The 27,774-nt window shown below is 42.1% G+C and overlaps 2 protein-coding genes and 1 long non-coding RNA gene across 13 annotated transcripts in view; 1 reads left to right on the top strand and 2 right to left on the bottom strand.

Moving 5' to 3' along the window:
* Positions 1-12,792, bottom strand: part of gxylt1b (glucoside xylosyltransferase 1b) — a 52,426-nt gene extending 39,634 nt beyond the window's left edge. For 7 of the 10 annotated variants that reach the window (XM_061762094.1, XM_061762090.1, XM_061762088.1 and 4 more), the window contains exons 1-6: positions 12,242-12,792; positions 11,138-11,339; positions 10,885-11,016; positions 10,563-10,814; positions 10,289-10,412; positions 9,149-9,321 (exon numbers count right to left, since the gene is read on the bottom strand). In XM_061762094.1, coding sequence (XP_061618078.1) covers positions 9,149-9,321; positions 10,289-10,412; positions 10,563-10,814; positions 10,885-11,016; positions 11,138-11,339; positions 12,242-12,444 — 1,086 coding nt within the window. In that variant the 5' untranslated portion in view covers positions 12,445-12,792. Of the gene's footprint in view, positions 1-3,384; positions 3,460-5,037; positions 5,773-9,148; positions 9,322-10,288; positions 10,413-10,562; positions 10,815-10,884; positions 11,017-11,137; positions 11,340-12,241 lie in introns of those variants that run through there. The other 3 variants (XM_061762085.1, XM_061762084.1, XM_061762091.1) reach the window with 3 other exon arrangements.
* Positions 12,793-14,371: 1,579 nt separating this feature from the next.
* On the bottom strand, positions 14,372-27,168 carry yaf2 (YY1 associated factor 2). 2 transcript variants are annotated; one of them, XM_061762108.1, is made up of 4 exons: positions 26,967-27,168; positions 26,493-26,618; positions 15,182-15,337; positions 14,372-15,105 (listed from the first exon to the last, which is right to left on the bottom strand). In XM_061762108.1, the coding sequence occupies exons 1-4, from the start codon at positions 26,990-26,992 to the stop codon at positions 14,853-14,855; spliced, it is 561 nt and encodes a 186-aa protein (XP_061618092.1). In that variant the 5' UTR covers positions 26,993-27,168; the 3' UTR covers positions 14,372-14,852. The 2 variants fall into 2 exon arrangements, with proteins under 2 accessions (XP_061618092.1, XP_061618091.1); XM_061762107.1 differs by lacking the exon at positions 26,967-27,168 and having other exon boundaries at positions 26,493-26,768.
* Positions 19,235-24,323, top strand: LOC133471938 (uncharacterized). Its single transcript, XR_009786452.1, has 3 exons — positions 19,235-19,826; positions 23,991-24,115; positions 24,193-24,323. It is a non-coding gene; the product is annotated as an uncharacterized LOC133471938 (long non-coding RNA).
* Positions 27,169-27,774: the final 606 nt, after the last annotated feature.

Raw genomic sequence — 27,774 nt, 5'->3', positions numbered from 1 at the left:
TTAACACTTTAACCCATCCATCACTTGGAATAACAACAACTTAAAGGTTTTAATTAACACAGTAGCTCCCTATCGTCATGGGAACATATAGCGGGTGTTTTTCAACCTTTAGGGCTTGAACAATTGCAGTACATGTGTGAAATACACAGACACACACACACGTGCACGCGTACTTGCTTTTGCCAATTTGTAGTCAGCATTTCATCTTGTCTTAACGGATTTTCGGAGCCTTACATGCATGCACGTCCGAGCAGATCAATAAAATAGAGCCAGGGCATAAATTGACACCTGAGGGAGCCTCTGGTCGAGATAAGACGCCCGCAAACAGCAAGGCTGTAATTTGCAAAGGGGTGGGGGCTTTTACTTAAAATGCAGGATAAACAGTGCAACGTTTACTCCGGTGATTTACAAGCAATTTCCCTTAATTGGTTCGAAAATTAATTACTACAAGTAATGTATGTTTGTTCATCTATCTATGCCAAGAACACAGTGATAGGCAAACCAATGCAACGCTGTCGATGGCAGAAGGTACATTTAGCCTGTGTTTCCACCTGTTGTCATTCATACAACTAAATAACAGCTTTGTGTCGAACTAAACAGGCCAAGATTTGTCATTTGCTCATCATTATTTCAGTATCCAATGCCCCATGTATAAATGCAGCTAAGCATTCACAAATTTGCTTGGTCACAGATTTTTGGGGAGTAACCGTGCCTCCGTTCTTTGCTGAGAAGCTCACATATTCGCTGTTTTAGTGGTCAGGACAAAGTCATGTCTAATATAAAAAATATTGCTTTGGTGCTGATCCAAAAAAAAAAAGAAGTGATTTGCCACTATTTTGTGGCATCTATAGGCAATTACAAACCTTTTTGAGTTGGAGTCAAATACGCGCAAATTCCCGCAATTCTTAAGGCTTGGTCCCTATATCCTCGGAGGTTCACTGGATCTACATTGCATTTTGTGATATTTTTGTTTGGTGGCATGCCTCAATAAAGGTTGGGAAACACTAATTTATCCATCCATTTTCTTTGGGAGTTGAAACTCTTGCGTCTGGGCGAGGGAAAACTCAGTCCAATAACTGTGTCCATCGAACATTGATTTGCTCGACTTAAAGTGAAATGCGTTTGATTGCTCTTCAATAAAAGCATATCTCCAAATTTATCTTTTATAAAAACACCCCCCCCCCAAAAAAAGCCTTTTGACAGTTTTTATTATTATTATTTTAAATATTTGATGTGATTATAGATGTTCTTTTTTTAATGGAACTCATGAGACAATTCAGGGCTACGTTGTGGTTGTCTAAAAAAATGCATGTACATCATAAACACAATGTTTCATGCAGCTATTCCGATAAGATTGTGTGAACTCAAGCAGCTGTGCACACGATCTGGTTAATTAAGTGAACAGTTTCTTCTGCACTGAAAACAAGCGACTTAGATTCACTTAACTCATTCACTGCCAGCATTCCCAGTTGATATGGACATTTGACTTCTAAAGCCGTCAATGGCAGTGAATGTGTTCATCTGCAGATGAAACAAAAACTGGGCGAACATACACAATATAGCCTCCCCACACACATTGAGACAATTGCCTGTAACTCCCCTCCAGCCAGGCAGGTAATTGCTGTCTACAGGGGGACAGGTGCTTCTACAATAGAACGCCAGTGTCCACGCAGGCTCTATTCACTGCCACTGTAATTACCTAATTGAAAAGCTCGCAGGGGGAATTTGTGTGCGCGTGTGTATGTTTAAAGAGACCAGATTTTGGACACAAAGCAGCAGCACGCACATACAAAAACATCTCAAACAGCTTCAACTTTGGTTTAAGCCATTTTTTTAATGTGGTCATCATTCCCAATGCAAATGTGCCTGGAAGAAAAATGTATTAGAACAACTTTCTGAGGGACTTCTGTCCTATTTTGCGGCCTCTTGTCATTATCCTTGGATGTCTTTTGTATGCGGCAACCTTATTTTGGCTCTCAAGTCTGCCTCGGTCTGTTCCAGAGCGGAAGACCTTGAACCCCCCCCCCCAAGGCTGCCATTTCTAAACAAACTCACACTGGATGGAAAATGGAGGATAAGAATGTTTGAATGGCAGAAAACTAGATTGTTCCCTTCAGTGTCAATAAAATATGAGCATATCTTTTGCAGAGGCAGCAGTTTGTCCTTCTCGTTGATTGCAAATATAACACTGATGTCCACATTTGGCAGAAAAATAAAGATTTCTTCGAGCTGGCTCCCGAAAGTAGTATTGCTTGACAAAAACAACCCCGAAAAAAAAAAAAAAAAGAGTGCCCAGAAATCCTCTGTCTTGGCTCCGTGTGGCATTTTCAGTCTGAGAAGCGGGCAGCGCTTACAAGCTGTGAAGTAAATAAAGCAATCTGTGCCGTCTTGATGTGACCGAGCCGAGCAAAGTTGTCACATTCAATCTCACCGGACATCAAACGTGCAAACATTTGAATGAGGGGGGGGGTTTGCAACATGACACAGACAGTCGTGATATATAGACTCTATTACAACATGTAAATGCCAGCCTGCTGCGCTGAGCACACGCATGTGCAAGCTCAAATGTGCAAAAAATAGCACGCAAGAGCTGGCGATATCGCCTGTGTTCCGACAGTGTCGTTCAAACAGAGAATATAAAACCCCAGTACATGATATTTTCTGGTATAAAAAAAATTAAATAAGCATATGCCTTCCTCACAGTTTGAAGTTTACCCTTAACGGCTGTTTTGTAATCAAATCTAAAAGTGCGTCGACAAAGGATGTCATGAAAGAACCATATTTGGTACCTTTGACCTTAATATAAGTCATTAGAAACGTGTCATTTGTCCAAGCCAATCAGTGGATCAAGAATGAATGAAATATTTAATAATTATTTCTCAAATACCGAGATGCAAACTGAATTGGATTTTGCGAATTTTGTGATGCCGTCCTAAAGTCAATTCAATAAATAAAATGAAGCAAAAATACTGACTGAGGTGTTTTGTTTAACATATACATTTTTCCCCACAACTATATAACATTTTAGACTTCTTTTTTTTGTTTGTTTACAACTATTGTATTATAATTCAGTCTTTAGTTCTTTATACACTCATGTAAAATAAGACCCACTGAACTTGAACTTGAGTGTTGGACATCTCCAGGTTGTTTTCTTTTGATGCAACCATTTTGTGAGTGCAACATCCAAAAGAAAGCGCACAAAAGATGCCCTAATTGCTGTATTGGCTGAGGCAGACCTTGTCCTCCCCCCCCCCCCCATCAAAAACACACTCGATCAGGCCTTTCACCATCCTTCTGAAATGCCCTCATCCCATCAAGTCTTTTGAACTTATTATTATTTTTTTTTTTTTACTGTCACAATATGGGAAAAATGGTCCACCTCACCTTGAGATACTTCACTGTCTCGCTTGTTTTTCTCTCCTTTTTTTGTGTAATCTTCCACTCTGGCTGCTCAATATGCTGGATTAAAAAAAATAATAATAAATAAATATTCCAATGTGTGTTTTTACTACGATATAAAACATAGTTTGACAAAAACGAAGCAAGGGTGGATAATATGGAATTTTACAATGTGTTGCTCAAGTCAAGCCATTGTCTCCGTCTCCCTGCGGGGTGACTATAGTCTGCTATATGTTGCATCCAAGCACGGGTCAATAAAGGTAATTGATAAGCTCTCATATAGATACATAGTGATGAATGACACCTAATTCTGATGCAATGTATCAATGTGCCCGGGGAGCCATACCCAGACGCCTGTATCGGACGCCTAATGGGGAAAACATAAAGTCATTCCCCCCTAGTCAATACTGTACAGTATCACAGCTATAGTCCTCGGTTATTGGTCCATCATTTACACTTTATGAGCACCTCTGAGCTCAGGCACACACGGCGGAGCACCTCCGGTGGGCTGCTTTTAGGTTATCGACAAGTGCATCGATCTGTTGGAGAAGCACGGCATCTGTCTCCATTAGGTGGTCGTAGGGAAAGTCAAACTGTTGTTTGTGGTTAGACTTGTCAAGGAAGACGCCGCTAGTATCGAAACATGTTTATTTGTGACTTCTGGCTCACTCACACCATTGAAAACCAGATTTCTTGAATTGCTAATTTACGGGATTGAATCATATACTGTGCATTGGGTACAATGGGTTTCACTCGACACTCAATGCTTGAAAGTTGTAGTTTTTTCATGTTTTCTCCCCGATTACATCATTTATCAATTTTTGGACTTCAAGCATTCTTTGTTTCCATAAATGCTGTTTAATGTCTAACTACCCTCCAACGGAGCCAATAAATGACGCAAGTTTGATTTTAAAAAGTGGTGATACCTTCCGCTGAATAGTTACATTTTAATTTAAGAAGTGGACGCTTTCTTTGCATGCTGTAGAGCACCGGTGTCAAACTGGTGACCCCGGGGGCCAGATCCGGCCCACAACCTCATTTGATGTGGCCCGCGAAAGCAAATCATGTGTGGCGACTTCATGTTTCTTCTTACTTGTATAATGTTGAGATATGGGAAGCATTTTATGTTACCAATCACCTTTTTCAAATAAATGTAATAATAGTTGAACATTTGTTTATTGGCTTCTGATTTTAAATCTAGTTATCCATCAATTTGTTGTGTATATGTCATTATATGAGAGAATATTTTATATGGGTTCACAGTCATAACGGCCCTCCGAGGGAAGCCATAACTACAAAGTGGCCCGTGACAAAAATGAGTTTGACACCCCTGCTGTAGAGAGACTGTACGATGCGGAACGCGGCACTGAGAACTTTTATTTTTGAGGTTGTTTTACAACCTGTGCATTGTGCAAACAAACTGGAATTGAAGTGTTACAAATGAAAATGAACAAATATTTCATACCAATGACAAGAACTAATCGGTGAAAACTTGTAGTAAAAGAAGCAAAAGACATTTTTTTTTAAATGCCTTAATATGACAGGCTGGCCAAAAATGGACACGATCAGATTGAAAGTGTGGTAAAATCAAATAATAATAATAATCAGTGCTGAAAAACAACACTGCTCTCGCAAGTATACAAAACAGAAGTGATCTTTATTCAGACGTAATGTATAACGCATATAACGCAATAAAATCCACGACAACCACAACACCATGGCTGTTTTGTATAAGATCAGTATTTCAGCCCTTATACGTTCAATGACATTGTAATAAAAATGTACTTTGGTTTGAGGAGTTTTGCAGTACATACCCAGAAAAAATAGTAACGTTATCGTAAATTCACAGTTTCAAAAAAAAAAAAAAAAAAAAAAAAACACACACACACGATATAATAGCACACATGAGTCGAGTGGCATCATAACAAAATACACTTTAACAAAAAGCGTACACGTTTCATTCTCTGATACAGTTTGATAGATTCTCCAATATGGAAAGGTGAAGGGCTCTCTCTTCTCAGGTTTTTGCAGTTAGTCAATAAAAAACATGGAGACTGTAATAATAGAAGAGAAGTTCGAGCTAAAAAAAAAAAAAAACGATAAAATGGCCTCATGAGGGTGCGCTTTGCAGAGGTACGTCTAATGCAGCTTACGGCCGTGTCACCACACGTGCGCCGCTTTCCTGTCGATGCGGGCCAGGCCGTGCCCCAGCGCCTTGGTGAACAGCGCGTGGGATTTCCCGCAGTAGGTGTGAGTGGTCTTCAACAGCTGTTTCTCCAGCGGGGCCAGCAGTGACGCCACCGGGTCGGCGCCGAACGAGTACTACGATCAAATGGATCGTCAGTATAGCGTCCTAGACCAGTGGTTCTCCAACTGGTGTCGTGATAAATTATTGTTGTGTCATATAAAAAAAAAAAAAGGTGTATACTTAATATAGTGGGCAAATTGCTACGCTGGCAACAGTGACTGTCCTTTTCTGTACTAGCTCCTCTCTGTTTGCAGTTGTTAGCGAATGTAGTGCACATCGGCTAGCGACGATGCATAGGGCCCTAGCGATATGGATTTTCTTTGAGGCCAATGCCGATATTTGGCAGAATAAAATTTTGAAAAGCGATTAGTTGCCAGATCCATTTAAAAAGTATATAATACATAAATGCTGGAATTGACCAAAAACTGTTTGTGTTAATGTCATTATATTTGTCTTATGTTATAATGTGTTACTATGTATTTAATTAAAAAAATATTTCAGCCAATTTTTGCAGATTTTTTTTTCAACATTTGTTTGGGTGTCATTATTTTTGTCTGATGTTGTAATGTGTTAATTTGTAAAAAAAAAAAAAAAATTAAAAAATAAAATAAAAAAAAAACCTAAAATCGGCCCAAATTTTTTTTTTCAAATTTTGTCGATTTGAAAAGGGCGAATAATCCAATAAACCAATTAATCAGTCAGGCCCTGATAAATTTTGAATCCAATTATCATTTGTTTTAAATTCCTTTTTAAAGTTGAAGTGTTGAAAAAAATAAATAAATCCTATGGCATTTAGGGGTGTGCACGACAGTTTTGTTGAATTGCCGTTAGGATTATGCGGGGGACCTTGGAAAAATGCCACACCTATAAGGGGTTCCCTGAAGTCAAAACCTTTTAGAAGGCCTGTAGTAGTAAACACTGTGTTGACATTCTTCGGACAATTCCAAGTTTGTGGGAACAGTTTACTTTTGCAGCATGCACAAATCAAGATCCATAAACACATTCCTTAAATGAGCTTGCTGTGGAACAACTTACTCAAACCTATAAGTGACCTCGGAACGCACGGCTCCCCCCTCCCACAACACAAAAAAGCAATGTTAAATGGAGCTTCAGGCGGCTTTGGAGTGGCTGGTATCTCTCGAATGGATAAATTAAAAAGTTAATCCGGGAGGCCTGTGCGGTGAGATTCCCACTCTCTCGCTTTCATGCCTCAGGCTCACCGTCCAGCGATAACCGGGAACGACTAGAGAAAGTTCAACATAATGAGGGAGCTTTTACGATGCTCAGAGGAAATCAAAGAGGAATTACCACCCTTTTTTTTTTTTTTTTAACACCGTCTCATTTGCTTGCTCTTCCTGACACCGGGTCACAACGAGAAGCAGCTTTCCTCTCTTTTTTTTTTTTTTTTTATGAGCACACGTGTGTAAGACGCTGGCTTGTCATAAAGTCCCGTTTACAGTTTCTGTTATTGATTTTGGTGCGACGACGATGGGGGGCTTGCCGGCATGCCCGCTCCCGAGTCCACATTATCGCACTGGCGGCTGTAAAGTTTAATGAAAGTTCGAGACCCAGACAGACAGGGTGGTGTGCCGTTGTTATCGTATTCCATTTTCTTTGTGTGGCAGTCCTCGCTTTACATGTGTATATAATCATAACAATCATGTGACTATTTCATTTTGAAAACAAAATTGTTCAAAATCTGAATCATCACAGTAATACATCCTTAATCTGGCAGGTCAGACATAATGAGGTGTGCCTTGACCCCTTTAAAATGTAAAAATTATGTTTATTACGATTAAAAACAAAACATCTTAAACGGTGATCTAAGGCTTCACATATCACATGATGATTAAATAAGATTGCAAATTGTACGGCAAATGGTGGCAAATGACTAAAATGGGTGTCTCCCCAATCAGGTGAATGGTATAGAACATATTTTTCGGTTGGTTTGTTTTTATTTAAAAACTGGTGCTAGTGTCAGTATATAAGGGCCCCTGTGAGGAGCACAAGGGCAGTGATGCCTATATGAAGCCTTGAAGCTTTCATACTAATTGCTTCCAAAACGTTTCATTTCTTGAGGCTTCATGTACACACAAGCCACCACCACCACCACCACCCCCCCCCCCCCCCCCCCCCTCGCCCCCAACCCTCCTCCTGCTGGCCTAAACCTCGATTGCTGTTTGAACTATCTGTAACGGCTTTTTTGCCGTCTTGCGACAGTCTCCGAATGGGATACGATGAAGGAAATAAAAATACCCTAATTAGGTCCTGTGTGGTTCATTCATTTAATCCAGGGGTGAGCAATTCGTTTTTTGAAAGGACCCATGTGAGAAAGTGAAACGGTTGTTAAGGGCCATGCCACTGTATGTTAATTTAATGGAGGGGTGTCCCAACTGTGACCCGGGGGTCATTTGTGGCCCACCCTTCATTTTTTAGTAGCCCACGACATATGATAAAAATGACAATTCGCAACACTATTTTATATTATTTTTTTAAAGAGTTCTAGGGGGGGGGGGGGGGGGGGGGCTGCATGAAAATTGTAAATGTTGAAAAAGTGGTGGTTTGTGACACCCCTGACTACTACTAATACGAAATTGGTTTCATATACACCTTTTCTAGCTATGCAAAGATGCAAATAAACTATTTACAACTGAAATATTAGTAAACATTTCTCCTCATATTGTTGAAGAGAGATAATTCTGTTTCAGAAAAAAGTTTGGACACCCCTGATTCAGTGCATTTATATAAAGCATTAAAATGTATTGTTTTAACAAGCTGCTACTTGTGTAGATATGGTATACGTTGTTATAAATGAGAAATATGTCATTAAAATACATATTTAGACATAACACTACATCACTTTTTAATCAAAATTCACACCCATTTTTTTTCTATATGTTTCAAGTCTACAGACATGAGCACAAACCACTCACTCATATGAGCTGTTCTTAGTTGGGACAGACTTCTCGCTTCCTAAATCGTTACCTGGATTCTCCATACGCGCTTTGAAACCTCAACACGTTTCGTGCAATCACTACTCACAGGCTTTTTGCGAGATGATGTTAAGATGGCAGTATGTTCCAATGTCCAAAGTGTTGTCTGTATGCTTTCATTAGTATCATTTCAGTTTGTCCTAGCAGCTGCTCAACCCATTGTAGTGATATGTTCAAGAAGAACCGTGAAATCAAATGACTGCCTACCATACAACTGAGGTGATTTTTGCACGTGATTGGCTCGGGATCCACCATTCCCCTGATGTATGCGATGGTTAATAGGAATGGGATGAGATTTGCGCTGATGGCTTCATTAAGTAAATGCCAGCCCCGTCGTCAATATTATTACAGTAATAGGAAACAGCCCATAAAAGTCCTCGCGGGAGGGAAATTAGCTTTCTGATCACACCCCTAATTTGTGTAATCTGACAAATAAATGCTTCCAATCCTAATTGTTTAGCTGAAGGACAACAAATCGTGAAAGCATACAACTCGTACACAAAGTCACCTTTCTTATGGCCTCGTAGACCGATTTGAAGGCGGGCTGCTTGTGGTCGTGGTACACGCCTCTGTTCCCGTGCAGGATGTAGATGCCGTTGTCCTCGGCGGAGGCGCAGTTGCTGCCGTAAATGCAGTGATCCGGACGGTAATTCCACTGGCACGGAAACTCCAGCAGCAGCTCTGGACAAGCACAAAAATCTTTACAGTCAGCCAAAGGTTTGTACCGTAATTTCTCGTGTATAATGCGCATTCCCCCACCCCCAAAAAATCATCAAAAGTCAATAGTGCACATTATACATAGGTATAGGGGCAAAAGGAAAAAAACTTTCACATTTTATAAATGTATGCCGCCATCTGGTGGTTATGAAAAAGCTGGACACTTTAATTCCAATATGACAGGGGGCTACGTATGACTGCATATATGTACAGTTATGCTCATAAATTTACATACCTTGGCAGAATTTGTAAAATATAGTTGTTGCTTTTTAATATGACTGATGAATGAACAACAACCATCATTAATTTCTTTATGGTTATGTTTTGTTTAATGATAATGCTTTTCTGAAATGCTTGACCGTTTAATTTGAATCCCATTAAAATAAAATTAAATGTGTTTCGCCTAGTCCTTCATCTTTTCTTTAAAGAATTCAACCCATCTTACAAATTTTGCCTGGGTAATCAAACACATGAGCACAACTGTGTGTGTTCTCATTTACTAAAATAGAAGTAGGGCTGTGAATTTCAAAATAAGAGCAAATACATTTTTAAAAAAGGATTACATGTTCAAATAAAGTGCTTAACTTCAGAATAATTCTATAAAAAAAAACAACAAAATACAGATAATACTTCATGTTTTGATCATATGGGTAGAAGCAAAATCATGCATTGGAAAAATGGACTATACATAGGAAAAAGGGTTTTCCAGAATTTTGAGGTCAACTTTGGGGCTGCGTATTATACATGGGTGCACATTATACACGAGAAATTACAGTAAATGTTTTTTTTTTTTTTTTTTTTTTTTTTTTTTTTTTTAAACATGTGGCTCAAAGCACAATGTAGTTGTAGTGCTATTTCGTGGGCACTTGGGCAAAGTACCACCATGTGCAACTACTATCACTCATATGTATAAACAGGACTCGCAACTCACCAGGGTTGTAGTGGAAAATTATGTTAAGAAGATCCTGGTCTCCCCAGGTTATGTTCAGTTTATATTTTTGAAGGAGTGGCATCAGCAGCTCCTCCCATCTGAGCCCCACAGACGTCATATCATTCTGTCAGCACGAAATTGTAGTTGTAATGTCAAGAAAGAGGATTTGGGGTGTAACAAGAGCCATGATTTAATTTTTAAGGTAATGCAGTAGATGAGGGACATCTTGTGTTCATTAGTTGTATTACAACAACAGAGCAAATTGTCCCCTCACCTTAAAGAACATATTCCTCATCCTTGTGAGGTTCATGAGCATGACCCCCGAGTTGATGCCTGTTCTGCCATAAAAAGGGTGCCGGGCGAAGCGGCTGTACCAAGCAATGCGGGGTTCTTCGTGCTCTGGGGCCATGGCGGCAAGCTGCGCCGAATCGAACAGAGACAGAAAATCCCACAGCCGATCTACAGGCTGGAGGAAGAGGATGTCGGAATCCACGTAGACTAAAGATTCAACGTCCTTTAGGATAAGCTGTGCACAAAAACAAGAATATCCAACAAATAAAGCATTCCCTCAAAGTAGCAGAGTGTTTGATACTCACAGGTAGAAAGAGTCTCTGGGAGGCACAAGGTTTGAAGAGTTTTTTCCACTCTGCTGCATTGTCACTGGGGAAGCGGATGGGGTGGACTGTGTAGTTGAACCTGGAGCGGATAAAAGCGGGCCAGGATTCCAACTAGAACACAGGAAACGAAGGGTTAATCAATCATCACAGCATGCAAAAAATAAAAAATAAAGCAAGTGTGAGTCATCAAATAGAAATCCCTTGGTTTTTGATCTGTTTGACTATTACTCACTGCTTCCATGAAACTGGTGTGTAGCTGGTCTTCAGCAAAGATGTGCAACTGGAGGCCCTTGATGCTAAAAAGCACTGCCGACTTTAACATGGTGACCGTCTCCTCCAGCCTCTCGCCACAGGCCACCACAGCCAAGTGCATGGAGGGCTGAGGTCTGCGCCGGCCGTCTACCTCCAGCCAGCCTCGCTGACGCATGATGTACCTGAGTGGCATTATTCCATCATCATAAAGATCATGAAGCATTCCTTTACCTTCCTTTCTGTGATTGCAGCATTTTTCCTTTGTTGCATTTGGTTTTTTTTTGTTTGCCCGTCGGCCACCATAACCGTTCGATCGAATATTCGATTCTAAAAATATTCGATAGTGATAGCCCTCTGAATACAGAATGCACGAGGGCAAAGCCATTCTTTACGTAATCCGCTAAGAAAGTTCACCTCGAACTCATTTCTCTCACGACTAAACCGCTTGAGGTATTAATTCCACGTAACACTTGGAATTCTCCTTTTCTATATGGGTTAAATTGAATGGTAAACAATGTAAAGATACCGATTCTGGTTTGCGAAATGAGCAAAAAAAATAAAAATTAAATACAAAAATAAAAAATCAATTATTTTGATTAGCATTGCCGTGAATGGAGGAGTTGATGATTGCCATCGCTACAGGGTACAAAACAAATTGTCATTGAAACTTTTTTTGCCTACAAAATCACCATTTTCTAAATTTTATTATCACATTTAAAACAACAACACAAAACGCAACGCACACTCACTGAAATCAGCTATTTATGGTCAATTTGGTCTTCCTCTTTCGATCGACACACAAGGGCGATCACAATTTTAAGATGGGTTGCTTTTGCTCCACAAGCATGCCCGTAAGAACTTAACTCTATAGACTGTCAAACTTTCTGCAACGTACCTGAACGCATCATCTTCCAAGTGCCATGCCCAAGTCTCGCGTGAATCCCGTTTCTGACCCAAGCCGTTGACGTATTAAGCTAGCGAACCCTTCATTCCATCACACTTTTCCAAATTTACATCTTTAGTCACAAGTTATTAACGGTCAAAACGAATAAAGAGTGAAGACAACGTGTGTAATTCTCCTTACCTGTTGTGCCGGTGTGAGCTTTGTGGCCCCGCTTTATCCGGGTCCCCGTGCCTGGGTCCGAGCACTCTCGGGGGGCCGTAAACCCTCTTCGCTCCGTTTCCCCCGGCCGACATATTCGCTTCAAATAGTGTACTATAAACGTACAATCCCGATAACGCGGCAAACACCGTGCACATCAACAGTGCACGAATGTAACGCCGCATTATGGACTTGGGGGACGGAACTCGGGGCTAAAGTCATGACACATAACACCACCAATATTAGAGAAGCAAAGCAATGTAGGTATTTCCGGTTACATTTAAGAGAATAAGTGTAAAATACTCCACTGCAATTAGAAAATTAACGCTCTACAATATTTTATACAGTAGAATATGTATGCTCTGAATATTACACTATACTAGAAAATATATAGAATGCAAATACTTATGACACAGTTGTTTATACTTTTATTTTGTAGGGTAAGCGAGTTTCCGGGTCTGGTCGTTGTCCTCGCTTTATGGAGGTCCCCTACAGATTTAGAAGGTCGAGACCCTAAATGGGGGAAGGGTGGGACCCCCAAATAAACCTGATTCCTCCCCCTCAGTCCACTTTCAATTGATTTCACCTCTAAAAAGACCCATTCAAGGCTACGGCTGTGTTTTGACTGGGGTGGCGGCTACCCCAAGAACCCCTCATGTTCAAATGCATGGTAATGAAGTGGAGGGCAAATTAGGTTCTTTATTGACATCAGGGGAAATTAGGAAGTTTAAAAAATGGCTGCTAATCAATAGGTGGCATTCATAACTACTTACTAGTACCGTATTTATAGGGAGGGGTAAGTTAATTATTATATGTTAAGCAGGAGTTACTGAATGATTCACCAGGTGGTGCTAAAGGGTGGAAAAAATATATATCTGTAGCCATGTGCTGTCTTTTGTTTGACATGTACTGAAGGCGGTTCAATAGAAGAAATAAAAAGAAAAAAAAATGCATAAATATTTTTGGTTTGCATTTTGTTACTCTCTAATATAGACATGTAATAAGCACACACTTCATAACAACTTGAGCAAAGCAAAAGGAAATGCATCAATGAATAAAACAAAAAACAAGAAAGTCATTCCATCGTTGCCACGACCAAGTAACACATTTCTAAGCAGTTCTCACTGGCCCACGCACATAGTCCCAGCTAATGTTGTGAACCTTACCTCTAAACAATACTAACATAGCTTGTCCCATAATTATAACATATTGTATCATGCTGTGACAGTTCTCTGAATCTCTGCTTAAAATATTTGTTTTTTTTTTAAAAACATTGCAATAACACTGATATGATGGATAATACAGCCACATTAAAACATGGTAGTACAATATGTTGTAAATATCCATTAATCTGTGTGAATCTAAAGGTTTGTATAAGTAATTGTGTAGTTACAATAACTATTCATTGCTCAGCTGGGAGTTTAGTACATCTAAAGCTCCCCCAATTGGCTACATGAAAACGATAGGAGTATAAAGAGTTTTTTGAAAATCATCCCAGTCCCACTGTGAGCCATCGCCTGCCCTGCAAATAAATGTCCAGAAGTCTTCACATGTGTTGCATGGCGCCTTATCTACAAAGAGGACCACAGAACAGGATCCACGTCATCTTGGCTTGTCATGCGGGAGTTGCCATTTGTGCAGCGGCTGTGATTTTACTCCGAAGAAAAAAAAACAATGTCTAAGTAGGCAAGCCAAAATGTTCCTTGTTGACACTTTCTCAACCAATGTGTATTCTGTTTTACCATATCTTAAACCTGATTTAACATGTGCCAGATAGCAAAATTACAATGAAGAATATTAAGAGATGTGCAGAAATTTGTATTCAATTCTGTGGGTGTCAATCCTGAGTTACTTCCACGCTGGCTTGTGTTTGAACCCATTGAGATAACGCAACTGAAAACCATTGCAATTCATTCCTAATAATGCAGTTCAAGTCCAACAAAACCCAACTGGTCCAATTAGCTTCAAGTCTCCACTACTGGCACACAATAAAAATAACACCAAAAAAACAAAAAAACACTGGTATTACCCTTAACAATATACTAAACCTTCCCTAAATGTTGGCTTTAATCAAAAAAAAGAAAAAACTGCGAACAAACAAGCATAACCCTATTGAACAATATTCCCCAGTCTTTATTGGATGTTTCCAAAAACATCTTCCTAGATTCTACACCAGAAGTTGATAAGAAGTAGAAGTTTGGGAGTGGTGAGTTTGAGGTCGCAGGCTGTAATAGATGGTCACTGTAAGCCCCCCAAAAAATAGCAAGGTGCATCCCTGGAGCACTTCACACTGTCCAAAGCTTGTCTGAGCATGTAATCACAGTCCTGGAAAAAAAAGAGGCTGTTATAAGATCAGAGCTGTCAGTGAGGAAGCTTAGCATAATGCGTGGGATTCTCTCAAGTGCACAAAATTGTCAAAGTGAAAATGCAGCTTCCCGTTCATGGCTAGTGTCATGTGTAATGCTTCCTAAATGAGAGTCGTGGTGACTGATTCAACTTGGATCTGAAAAAGGGTCCTAGTTCCCGCTGAAAAGGAAATCTCCATGAAAGGAAATCAGCCAGGTAGGAGTGGGATGGAAGGAGAGGGGCGAGCTCAGTGGGACTCCCCGTTAACTGAGCTGCCCTCTCCCCGAGGCGAGGATGAGCGCGAGAGCCCCTTCTCTGTGGTTTCCGAGCTGGAGCCGTTCTGGCTGTGGTGGTCGGCGGATGACGCGGCGCTGGAGGACGACGCCGAGGTGGACGAGGGCCTGGCCTTCTCCTTAAAGTCCGTGATGATGACTGTCAGGTCGCCCACCGTCACTTCCAGGTGCTGGGCGCTGCTACGGTCAATGTTTTTTAACCTGGGCCTGAAAAACATCAAAATTAAAGAAGTATTACTCCAACAACTCCGTGCACCCCTTCACCTGGTGCTAACCCGCTCACCTCATCTTCTTGTGACTGTTCTTCTTGAGCGCCGGCTCTTTGTCGCTCTTCTCTCGCTCGACGCGCTCCTTCTTCTCCTTCTTGGGCTGCGAGGGTAACACGAACTGCTGAGTGGCCTGCTGCTGCGAGACAAGCTGGGAGACTGGGCGTGGCTTCCTGGTGGGTCGGGGTTTGAAAGGACGACAGGGGTGGGTTGGGAGGAAAAGAGACGTGTGGCAGATTAATGAGAGGTAAAATCATAGTGAGCACATTGTGCTAGCGCGCCGGCGTAATCAAGAGCCAATAATGGCTGCCAGGGTTGGTTAGGGGGTTGCACCTAAAGTGTGCCTCAAACTGGCACTTGGTGACACTTGGTGCATGCAGAATAAAGATTCAGCCGTTCAAAACCCATTATACAATGCCATCGCAGTACATACTCCGAGCTTACACAGCATTTATACATTAACTGGTCACCTCATTAAGCACAATCAAATGCAAGAAATGTATCAAATGGTTTTCAGCATTAACAGCCTTTTTAAGATCTTGCCGTAGCATTTCAATTGGATACAAGTCCGGACCGAAGAAGGCCTTTCTAAAACCTTAATAATTTGTTTTTTTTAAGCCATTCAGAAGTTGACTTGCTGGTGTGTTTTGGATCATTGTCCTGCTGCAGAACCCAAGTACACTTCAGCTTGAGGTCACAAACTGATGGCCGAACATTCTACTTCTGGATTTTCTGGTAAAGAGCAAAAAAATCATGGTTCCATCAATCACAGCAAGTCGTCCAGGTCCTGAAGTAGAAAGCAGCCCAAGACCACCCTACCACACTACCACCACCATGTTTGACAGTTAGTGTGATGTTCTTTTTCTGCAATGCTGTGTTACATTTACGGAAGATGTAACGAGACACCGACCTTCTAAAAAGTAGAACTTTTGTCTCGTCAGTCCATAGAATAGTCTCCCAAAATTCACTACAGATGTTTTTTGTTGTTGTTATTATATTCTTACAGGTCAGCAGTGGTTTTCGCCGTGGAGCTCTGCCATGGATGCTATTTTTGCCCAGTTTCTTCCTTATTGTTGAGTCATGAACACTGACCTTAACTGAGGCAAGGGGGGGGGCTTGTACTTCTTTAGATGTTGCGCTGGCCTCCTTTGTGAACTCCTGAATGAGTCGTCACTGTGCTCTGGGGTAAATTTCTGTTGGGCGGCTACTTCTGGGAAGGTACCTAAAGTTTTAGAAGTGGCTTTGTAATCCTTTACAGCGTGATAGATGTCTACTTTATTTCTTATCTGTTCTTGAATTTCTTGGGTCCGTGGCATTTTGTTGCAGCTTTTTGAGATCTTTTGGCTGACTTCAACCTTGGCTAAAATCACCATTTAAAAACAGAATTTTATGTTTAATGGGGTTGGGTGATATTGAATTATATATATATATCATTGAATTTAATGCTGTCTGTCAAACATTCCTCTCCAATCACCTGATCCATGGCAGTTGTTGGTGCATGTACAAAGGCTGAAACTGTATTGCTTTCATGGAGTGTGTGTGCATGTGTGTTTTGAAGGCTGGCAAGAGACCAAGCCAAGAGGCAAGTGTTCTGAAAAGGCCATCTGTTGAGAGTGCCCGACACGTATCTTGTGCCCGCTTGTGTGCACACAAACACCCATGAACTGGCATAAAAAAGCAACACTGCATATACCTGCAGTCCACGTGTTTTAAAAATGAACACCAACTACATGACGCTCTGAGGCACCTTAGGGCAGATGGCTGCGCACATGCACAGACGGCGCGCGTGGGTGAGGCACAAGGGCATGATGGGATGCACTGACAAGCACGGTGCTCATTAATTTTTGATATTGTTCACTCTATGGTAGCTTGATATGACAACAAGACCAATTTGTAAATTGACTGCATTAAGCTTTGTGTGAACTCTTTAAAAAGCACTGCCGACTGAAAGCAATGGATGGCAGAAATGTGACTTGTGCATGTCAGTGCTATTAGTTCTGTGGGCATGAATGTTGTTTAATGATTCAATGGTGACCCAATTTGGTGCTCGGCTTTAAAAAGCTCTCCCCGTCATTTTGTTTGCTGTGTCTTTACCATTAGAGAAAGTGTGGTAATACTGGAGTGCAATGCAAATGGCTCTTCTGGCCTACATAACCGTGATGGAGAGGATACGCAACTATCTTCTAATATATCCGTCTTGTCAGCGCCGTGCTGCGGAACCGCTGACACCTTTTAAATAAAAGCCCCCCACTCCCCTCCCACGCCGCCTAAAATCCTCGCGCAGTTGTGGTTGGAGCAATTTGCCGCTCTTCTTGACAAACCTGATCCTCCTCCTGAAGTAACAAAGCTTGTTTTGTGGGCCCGCCATAACCGACGAGTGCTCACAAAACACCCGTTGTCTTTCATGCCCTTGGGCTAAAAGGCGCAGGCTCGCAGAACTCAAAATATCTGAACTCCTGAAAAGGCAACAAAAGCTTCTATTTGATTGAATTCAAAGATGCTTCACCAGACTGAAATATGACAACCATATATATTGTGCCTTCTACTCGCCTAAATATATTGAGTTTTACGATGAAACAGAATCTCGCCCATTTTGCCAGTTCAATAACCTCGAAGTGAAAGAGGATACAGCCAATCTAATATTAGCACAGAGCGTCAAAACAGAGGAGCGTCTGTTCACCATATCGAACGGTTATTATCGTTGCACTTAGGCCTTGGAATCATGTGTGCAATGAGTCTATTGATTTATGAATGTGGAAAAAAAATCAATTGTACGATGAACATTTTAAACGACTGTATATGCATGTTCGGTGGTTCGTAACTAGTCTAATCAGTACAATTCTCCCTAGCAACGATCATTCACACCTTTAAATCCACCTTCAACTTCTCCCATCCTGCAGACATCAGAGTTACCACTGATCCCTTACACTCACTTTCCTGACAGGGAAACTCTGGTTAACCCCTGCCCAAATATGTCATAAACACATACTACTTGCGTGCACACACACATGCACGCCACTGAGTGTTTAGCGCTATCACACTCCTCGAGCTCCCCTCCTCACCGACACACCCGCTGACTTTGCACACTTCCAACATCTGGCTGGACAAAAAAATTACCACAGACAAACACCAAAGTTTGTACAAAGTCTTCCCAAAAGGGTGGAAGTAGGGGGAACTCCACACTTCCAGTTAATGAAAGTATAATAGCACTCTTTTACTCATTTCGGCCATTGACAGCAGTGTGTGCACACTTAAGGTACCATATTGCGATTGTTGATAGCCCACTGGAAGGCTCTTGAACTGTGATATGCTTTGGCTCGCTTGGGTATAATCTATGCAATCATTTTATTGATTGTGAGAAATTGTGTTCATTGTGTGTAACTGATTGTTGATGATTCACGACACAATGTCTCGAAGAAGTTGAAGCAAAACTACTTGGACTACTTGGCCACCACCAGCGGATGTAGTCTTGATTAGTGTGCACCCTGGCAACTGCTAGGGCAGCACGAGCAACACAAACAATTTGAATATTCAACTCAGCTGCAGTTGATTAACAAGTGCAACTGGTGGATGGCCCGGGTTCCTTGGATCCAATCGTCCATCAGACCGCCGTCCTTGCCACCGATTGTTGGGTCGAATCGGCCTCGAGGGCCACCCATTAGGGAGGAGCAGTCGGAACGTCCCAGCCGGGCACCAGGACACACATATTAACATACACAAACAATACAGATTGACAGCCAGAAAATACTATGGGTCGTGACACTAGCTAGCCATTGCCAGCTGATTAGCTATTAACTTCCACCAATTTGGTTTAACACAGTCTCCTCCGGCGTCAACCTCACAGGACCTTCGCCTGATTGTCGAACCTGTACTGGAATCGTCCATCACACTGCTGTTCGCTGCCAAGCTAGAGGACAACGCTAGCTATTCTTCCACTAACACGGTACCTAAGGCCTGGTCCACACGTAACGATTGTTTTTTTACATTTTTTTTTTTTTAATCTTAAAGAGATATTTTATCTTTTATAGACCTCACACATAAAGATAAAAAAAAATCTGACATTTAACAGGTTTAATCATACTGTGTGAGGAGCGCTGCGATAATCGCAACACAGCACACCACACACATAAAGATTCTGTTGCACCACCGATCTAGAATCTAGTCCTCCAAGACAGAAATCTTGCGTGATCAAACGGGATCTAACAAAATTGAAGAAGAAGCAACATGGCAACAACTGGGAAAGCGGACTTTATAATCTATCGCGGGAGCTAGAGGCGAGTTCTCAAATTAAGGTTATGGCTGAAGTCATTAGCCTTTGTTTTTCGGGTAGTCCTTGTTCATTTTTATTTACCCTTACTTCCTTGTTCCTCAGTCAGGTCACTTCTTGATTGGCTACATTCCAATGTGTTGTGCCTTTTGTTTTTGAAAGAAAAGTTGGTTTTTGTGTCGTGCGCTCAAACTTGGCCACCCACCAGTAGGCGATGATGCAGAGTGCAGAGGCGACTTCATGAAAGCAAGTAACATAGCGCGAGCTCCGAAGATAATTATACTTGGATTCAAGTATTGTGTTTTTGATACAATCGTGAAAACGAGAATGGCAGCATGTAAGGTTCCTAACTCAAAGATAAGAAACACAACAACTATGACCTACCGCAAAAAGAGGTAGGCTGTTAACAATAGCTGATCAAACGGAGAAAGCTTCATGTCGGTTATGCGTTTAATTGCGAAGACAAAATAGTAGACAATACAGAAACTGATTTTGGAGCCATTAAAAACTTTGATTGTGAATGTGGCAGTACAGTTAACCAACGCAAGGACAGATAATACTGCATGTAAAGTGGGTAACGTACAGCTATATGTTGTGACTGAGTAAGATTGTATTCCTTGACTTGCCTGAAATTTAGTGGTGACTTGCTTGAAACTCCAAGGTTAAGAAGACTTAAGGCTCACTTTTGAGTTGCATATATGTAACTTACACCCAACTACTGTGTACCATACCAATCTGCACACTCTGGTGGGATATAATGCATGCAATGGCAATAGTGGCTCTTAAGACTCTATGGATGGTCTCATTGTGTGCTAAAAAGGGCTTTGTGCGATGAACAAACAACCCACATGACTGATACTACAACATTCATCCCAGCTCTGTGATGATTGTTGCAAAATAGCTTATTTTATGCTCTGTCGCACATTCTCTGCTCGGGTGTGGGCGTCCGTGTGTCAGGACCCGCTCGTGCATTTTTTATCAGCAGGTAGCGAGGCTAGCTCCTGGGAGCTCATCCAAGCTGATGATTAATGTCTCTCCTCGCCTCTACATGCTAGCATTGTGCGTATATGATTGTGTGCGTGTGTGTGCGGGGGGGGGGGGACAGATGGCTTGTCGCGTCCTGTGGTTTATGACACCTTTTAGACAGCCCGCTAGCCACGCCGCCACATTCTCCCCTCCTGACTCCCGCTCAGAGCTGAATGTCATGCATCAGTGTCAGCGCCATAATTACAGGCTTATCACGTAGCCGTAATCTTGAGCCATGGTGACGTGCCTACGGCACGCTTCGTTGCCCCCCCTCGTTGTACATTCACTATTTGTATGCAGCGTGGGCACTGGAAGCTTTAACCTGAAGGGTGTGATCGTCATCAGGAAAAGCGTCAGAACAAACATGGCTCTGCTGTACAAAGTCTGTTTGACCGCAAGATAGGCGCTAACAAACACACCTCGTGTTACTTTGTGAACTCTGGGAGCCCCATTTGCATGGAGATTGGGCTGATATTAACCCATGTTAGGCTTCAATAATGATTCATCGTGGTCTATTCACAGTTTGTATACTGCCGTCGAACCCAATTCCGTGGCAGCAGAGATGAAACGCTTCCAAATGCTGACAGAGAAGGTTGCTGCTTGTTTATGCAGCAGTGATGAAAGCTGTATATCAGTCCGCCTGTCAGCGTAGGACGCCCTGGGTTAAGTTCAACTCCACTGAGGGAGCAAATGCAGAAAGGGGAGATTGGCGGGGGGGTGGGGGGGGGGGGATAGGTGTTGGAGAAAGAAGAAGAAAAATCAGAGAGGCTGGGGGAGAAAAATAATAGAATATGTTTGCTGTAGACATTTAAAGGGCTGCGTATGTCCCCTCTCATACTGACTTAACTGTAATATCTTGACAACAACAAAATAACCAACAACAAAAACTTCCAGTGATGTAAAAAATGCCTTTTAGCAATAACAAATGCTGCTGTTACTGTTTTTAATGGCAAAATAATTCATTGTTTATTGTCTGAAATTGCTCACTTCAGACAAAGACAATTTATGTTGCACTTCCATGAAAAGAAAAGATTTAAGCTGTTGATGTTTCATTTTAAATGAAGCTACACAAAAATTAAGCGGTTTGTTTTGCATTTTGTTCCCTAACTGTACCGAATATCAAATGTCTTAAAACCAAGGAATGAGGAACGCTCGAGCCCTGATTTTTGTTAAAAGTACCCAAAGGATAGTACGCCCCAAAGGATTATAGCCCAGATTTACACAGTGAACCACGGCTACAGTGTATATGAAAAGTCTACACACCCCAGTTCAAATACCAGGTTTTCGTGATATAAAGAAATGAAACCAAAATAAATCATATCCTTGTCCTGATATTTTTGTAGTCACATCTTACACTACAATGCCATAGTCCACAAGAGCTTCAGCTTCAAACAACTGCACTGCATCAAACAGAGAAGCGATTCTGATAGTTTTGTCACTCTGTTTTTCATATTTACAGCTCTGTCCACCAGCGAGGGAGCCGTCTCCATCTTGCATTTGTATGCTGCATGTTGTTTGCCCTTTACCATCGCGCCGAGCAAGCCGCTTGTCTATTTTGTACGCTCATTAACAGCAGCGACCACCTCTGTGACCATCTCTGCCGCAGTGTTGGCAAGCCAGCGGGACAACGTTTCATCGGCCAACGCGTACGGCTATGATTTAGTGGTTCCCCCGCCTCCTCCTTGAAGTTCCCAGTGGTGTCCACAAGAACATGTGTTTGTCCTCTGCTAGTCAGAACAGTGTGTGTGCGTGTCAGTGTGTACAGGGCAGTGTGTGTGAGAATTTGTGTTAATGACGTCTTGGGAACATAGATCAGTTTCCCCAGTCACTCACGGGAACCTTTTGCAGTGCGGGGATGGAAAATCAGGTCCCCATTAGGAATTTATTGTTAAATTAATCCAGCATCTATTTTTGACATGCCCACGCAGTGTGGTGGGCTATGTCCGCCCACATCTAATCATCACAAACTCCCATCCTTCCACATGGTTAATTACCAGTCTTGATGAAGACGGTTTTCATTGGATGTATGGTCAAGAGAATTATTTTGACGTTTTAGCTGAAAGACGCTTCCGCCTGACATTCTAATGACCGTGTAGCACAAAAACAATGTGTAGCAAGATACATTTCTGCTTGTATTGCACCAAACTTTATGCAAAGGTGGCTCTCCGCCTACAATGTGCGCATACAGACCAATGTTATGGCGCCTGAGCATTGAGTTTTTCCAAACAGTCACAGGAGTGCAAAAAGCGGCTCGAACACATTCACCACAGGGGGAATTTTGTACATCATTCTGGGGTCATGGAGGCAGAAAAGTGTGAACTGGTTACATTTAAACAGCCCCCCGAAAGGGAAGAACCATATACTGTCCAATGTATACATTCATACTTTGCAGCATTTGTATACAATCTGTCATGCAGGGGAGAACTACAAACATTAAAACACTACAGACAATTTAACCGGCGGGGAGAAAATAGCGCCGCAGATAATAATGTTGAAATATGCTTGAAATAAAAAAGTGGCAACAATAAGAACAGAGATCAATCCAATAAAATATGAACAGGCATTAAATAAAATAGTTCAATAGAGTAGAACAGTAAAACACATAAAACCAATAAAACCAGGTAATGAATAATAGATATTTTATAGATTCGATTCTGATTCGTAAGTCATTTGTTACTATCAAGATGGATAGTGAATGGGGATTTAGAGGGAGAGTCCGAGTCCATATTCCAACATTAGCTAACAAAACTGGGCATGCCCTGGTTCAAGCAAACAAGCAATCCGTTGAAAGAGCTCGGGGCTCAATCACAGCCAGTGGAAATGTGGAAGGAGTCGAGCACTGAGGAACATCCGAGAGTCTCGGTGGAATTTGCCCAAACTAATGCTATTCACCGAAGATGTTCAGAAAACGCACAGGTATCTCAACACAATGCTCGATGACCATAACAAATCCCTTGCTCAGAGCCCTTCGACCAAAGCCTGGATGGAACTGGCAAACTGGTGTGTCTCAGCCAGATGATTCCCTTCAACCAGTGTCGCAAGAGAGGAGTTGCGGCCGTGCCCTTATGTGCATTATTGGCCAGAAACACCAATGATCCCCACACAGATTTGGACTGGGTGCTCTCAGAATTGGTGACAAATCTGTGCAAGCGTTTATCAAGGATTACCATCAAGGAGAGGTGTGCCCATCCCGTCCCAATTCTCCTGACACCCAAAATAATGTGGGTAGTGTGCGTTACAGCTGTTTGTTGAGGAAAGACAACCATGTGGTGTTCTTGAAGACAACCAATACTTCTGTGTTCTCTCTGTGCCCATGCAAAGCTTTGCGGTGCATAGTCTCCCATGTCAATAATCATTGTGAATCGGCTCCCCAACGGGTGGCCAAGGTTAGGAAAGTTTTAATGACGCAAGAACGATTAGCCGAGTTTCAAGGCTAGAACATATATCAAAACTGAAATAGATCCAGATGGCAGGTCATTTTGTTTAAATACTTACAATTTATTTGTTGTTTGTACTTTGAATTGTTTCCACAGAAAAGGTTATTGACACCAGTGATGAAGAATATGGAACCATATTGGCTGCTCATTCAGTGCTTAAGCCGAGGTTGGAGCCACCATTGTTGGGGCGACATTGGACAAAGGAATGGATGGAGCTGGAGGTAGTCCCGCATCGGTATCATTCAGTGGTGAAGTCGAAGTTGGAGTAACCATTGTCATTGTCCATTGGACGATGGAGTCGATGGAGCTGGGACAGCAGGCAAGCTGCTACCATCAGCACCACCACACGAGAGGAAATCACTGTATCGAGCCACCGAGAATTGCAGCCAGTGAAAAAGCACGTTTCATCAACCTCTTGCACTGTGCCAGCAAAGCGCGACTGTGTGTAATGTTTACTGGTCGAACCAGAGACTGTTAAGCCCTGGGACTGGAAAAGTGTTCAATTCTATGTTTGCAACTGCAATACAGACAGGAAAACAAAAAAAGCTATCTGAATAATGTGAAACAATGTCAATAAAAATTCCATTCAATGCAAGTTCAGCGAGTAGTACATTTTATTTATTTATTTTTTTTACTAAAGTATGTGTGTGTGTGTTCACACTGGACAAGGCAGCGGGCAAAGTCTCCCAGGAAAAGAGGCCTGGGGCTTCGTGATGACCACATCCGACAATGATGCACCCGGAACGAGCCAAAGCAACGCTGAAATGTGGTCACCAACATGGAGGGTAAAAAAAAATGTTTTGAAATATTCAAATTGTGCCACCCGTTGTCCACAAGAGAGTGTCGAGGAGACCCTACAGTCCCCTCCACACATGTAAACCGGAATGCGTGTGCAGCCAAGTGCGAAATGTGCATGTTGAGTGCATCTGCGCATGAGAGTGTGTCTGATGACAGCAGGCTGATTAAGCTGTTGCATAGTAATAAGCTGTGGCTGTCTGTCTAGCAGCTGCAGTGACAACCTCTTTTCACAGTCAGCCCTCCCACACACACACACACACACACACACACACACACACACACACACACACACACACACACACACACACACACACACATTTTTGTTGTTGTGCTAAAGTTGCGTTTCCTGCCGCTCAGCCCTTTGTTGTGTATTCATCCTGTTACAGAGTGTCCGGCAGGAATACACTCATTTCCTGGATCACTTCACTCACATCAGCGACGGCACAGGGGGCACAGAGTGTGTTAGCTTCCACCCCCCACCCTGCCTCCATCGCTATCATCGAGTACAGCAAAATGGATGTGTGTGTGCTTTCATCTCACTAAGGTCAGTGTCAACACCACGGAACAAGCACTGATTAAACAACAGACAACTGATAGAAAAAGTGTACAGAGGATACAGGGAATAGGGACCGCCATTATTATTGAATTGAAAAAATATATATATATTTTTAACCCTAATTCTTTTTTAAATATGCGGGGATATAAGGCAATAAGCATTTTCAGGCTTTGTTCCTCCATTTAAAAAAAAAAAGATTTAAAATTAAATTAAAAAATTGGAAAAAAAAAATTCAAGGTAAATGCACGGACGCCGAACTGAGAATATATGGGGGTCCACTACATATCTTTAGAGAAAATTTGATATTTTGACATCATGTCATGTCATGTCAAATACTGGTTAATACTTTATAACATATCATCATCGCACATACTATCCAAGTATAAACTGAGGGCTGTTTATTATAGGCCAGTGAGCCCCCAACCACTCTGATGTGTGCTGTAGGAAATTATCAAATTTCAATTAATTGGTCGATATTAGGGATGGGTGAGGGCTAATACCGGCCTTATTTCAATGTATTGGGTACTTTTGAAGGCTGCCAAAACTACCTACAAATACTTAAGGCAAATAAAATTAAAAATCTGACATTGAGTAAGTCCTCCTCGCCAGTAGTTGGCGCTACACAGCGGCTGGTTGACAGGTCAGTGAATTAACATTTGCATCATTGTGTTAATTGAAATTTATGAATGAAAAGTACTAGTGGTATTGGTGTCAGTCTGGGAAAAAAAAGTGTGAATCAAATATCTCTAGCTGATATTGACTACAAATAATACATGTTTATCTATCAATGCCAGCGACGTATAGTGACAGAAAGAACAATGAAATGCTCTTCCCTTAGATGGCACAAGGTACATAATTAACCTGTGTATAATTTATTTTATTGTATTACTTTTTTATGTGTGACGTTTCTGCGTGAGACTTGTCCAAAAAAAAAATGGCTCAGTTAAAGGTTGGGAAACACTGAAGGGTGACATCAGCGCAATCTGATTGGAAGCTGTCATCTTCCAGCGAGGCCATGACATCACTGCCAGAAAAAGTCCCAATATTTTCCTTCCGATAACTGTTGGGATGATGAAAAGTAATATCACTCACGGCCAAGACGAGACGTGCTATTTTTCACTGACTGATAATCCACTGGGGAAAAAAAACTGCGGTGATATTTGAAATGAGAGTCGTAAATAATAACCAGAAAGGTAATCACAGATGGCATGAGCGAGCGAATATGATAGAAATGAACGTCTTACCTTGTTGATGTCCCTTTCCTGACATCACACATCATGCACTTAAAAGCCTCCGCCGTGTTCTTGTACGTGCACACGCTGCAGTCCCAAAACCCCTCGTCGGAGGAGGGCTTCGGTTGACGCTTCGGCCTTGAAAAACCAACACAGGCGAATAAGCGAGGGGGAACGCACAAGCATGAAGACAAGGGGAGCCGAGCCGCGGCTATCGATGGCACACACATCTGGCTCGCGGATTAGAGAAGGGAAATCGTGTGAACGCGCGGACGCCGTAATGAGGTTCGAACAGCCGCGCGCGCGCGCGCACACACACACGCGAGCACACGCACGCTGAAATGGGGAAGAAGAAACCATGGAGAAAAGGCTTTTTTTTTTTTTTTTTTTTTCCTGCCCCCCCCTACCCCCGCGCGATCGCTGCTGTCTGCCCCCACCACACGGCTTCATTTAACTAGCCTAGGCCGCCCTAGCCGCCGTCGTTACCTTGTGGGACTCCTCTTGTCGCCCATGCCAGACCAGGGTGTCTCTGGGGTGGGGGGGTGGGGGGTTGCCGAGACGAGCAGAAGCCTGTTTTTCTCTCTCTCTCTCTCTCGTCCCGATTCTTTTGAGAGAAGAAGCGATGCGCCCGTTGCCGTTTCGGCTTCCAGCTGTCGTGGAAACTCCGCTTGGGGAGCCAGTCACGTGACTGGCCTCGGCCAATCATGGGCGGCGTTACTTCCGGAGGCTGACATTCCTCATGATGGCTCCACAGCGCCGTCATTTGCCCTGAATTCTCACATGTAGGACGCCAAGTGTTCCTGATGCTCAAGCACCCTTTGAGAGATTGTTTTTTTTTTATATACTGTATTTGTCCTTTTTAAACAGGCTATAAAAGTGTATAACCAGAGGCGGTGGAGCCTTGGTGGTCACTTGGGGCACATGCCCACCATTTTTTTACCCTATGTGCCCTATGTGCGTGGGGCCTTTTTCCGAAATGGAAAATGCTCCCCCATCCAGTCCATAGAACCCACTGACACCAAAGTCTTCACAGATATTAATTTCTGTTGATGTGTTTTAAGTGATTTGCAAAAAAAAAAAAGAAAAAAGTAATTTTTTGGGGGTATTTTTAGTACTCGCTATATAGGGGGCTGGTTTACTCCAGAAAAAAATGCATACTGTTCATGGTAGCGCAATTCTAAAAATGGCCAATTTGTAGCAAATACTACAGGACTCTTGATAATGTAAAAGGTTGGCTGGGCCGGATTAAAGAATGGGTATGTGGCCCACCGCTAGTGTATAGTATGGACGTCAC

This window comes from Phyllopteryx taeniolatus, chromosome 22 (genome assembly GCF_024500385.1).
Source record: "Phyllopteryx taeniolatus isolate TA_2022b chromosome 22, UOR_Ptae_1.2, whole genome shotgun sequence".
In the NCBI taxonomy this organism is placed as follows: Eukaryota; Metazoa; Chordata; class Actinopteri; order Syngnathiformes; family Syngnathidae; genus Phyllopteryx; species Phyllopteryx taeniolatus.
Note: the sequence above shows the minus strand (reverse complement) of the source record. Positions and strands in the feature narration are given on the sequence as shown.

Excerpts from the sequence above, each read along its gene's own strand:
- yaf2 (XM_061762107.1), bottom strand. The coding sequence starts at position 26,710 with ATGTGTGTGCCATCGATAGCCGCGGCTCGGCTCCCCTTGTCTTCATGC. Across the intron at positions 15,338-26,492 it reads AGGAAAGGGACATCAACAAG|GAAGCCACGCCCAGTCTCCC; the intron begins GTAAGACGTTCA and ends CCGACCCACCAG. Across the intron at positions 15,106-15,181 it reads AACAGTCACAAGAAGATGAG|GCCCAGGTTAAAAAACATTG; the intron begins GTGAGCGGGTTA and ends GATGTTTTTCAG.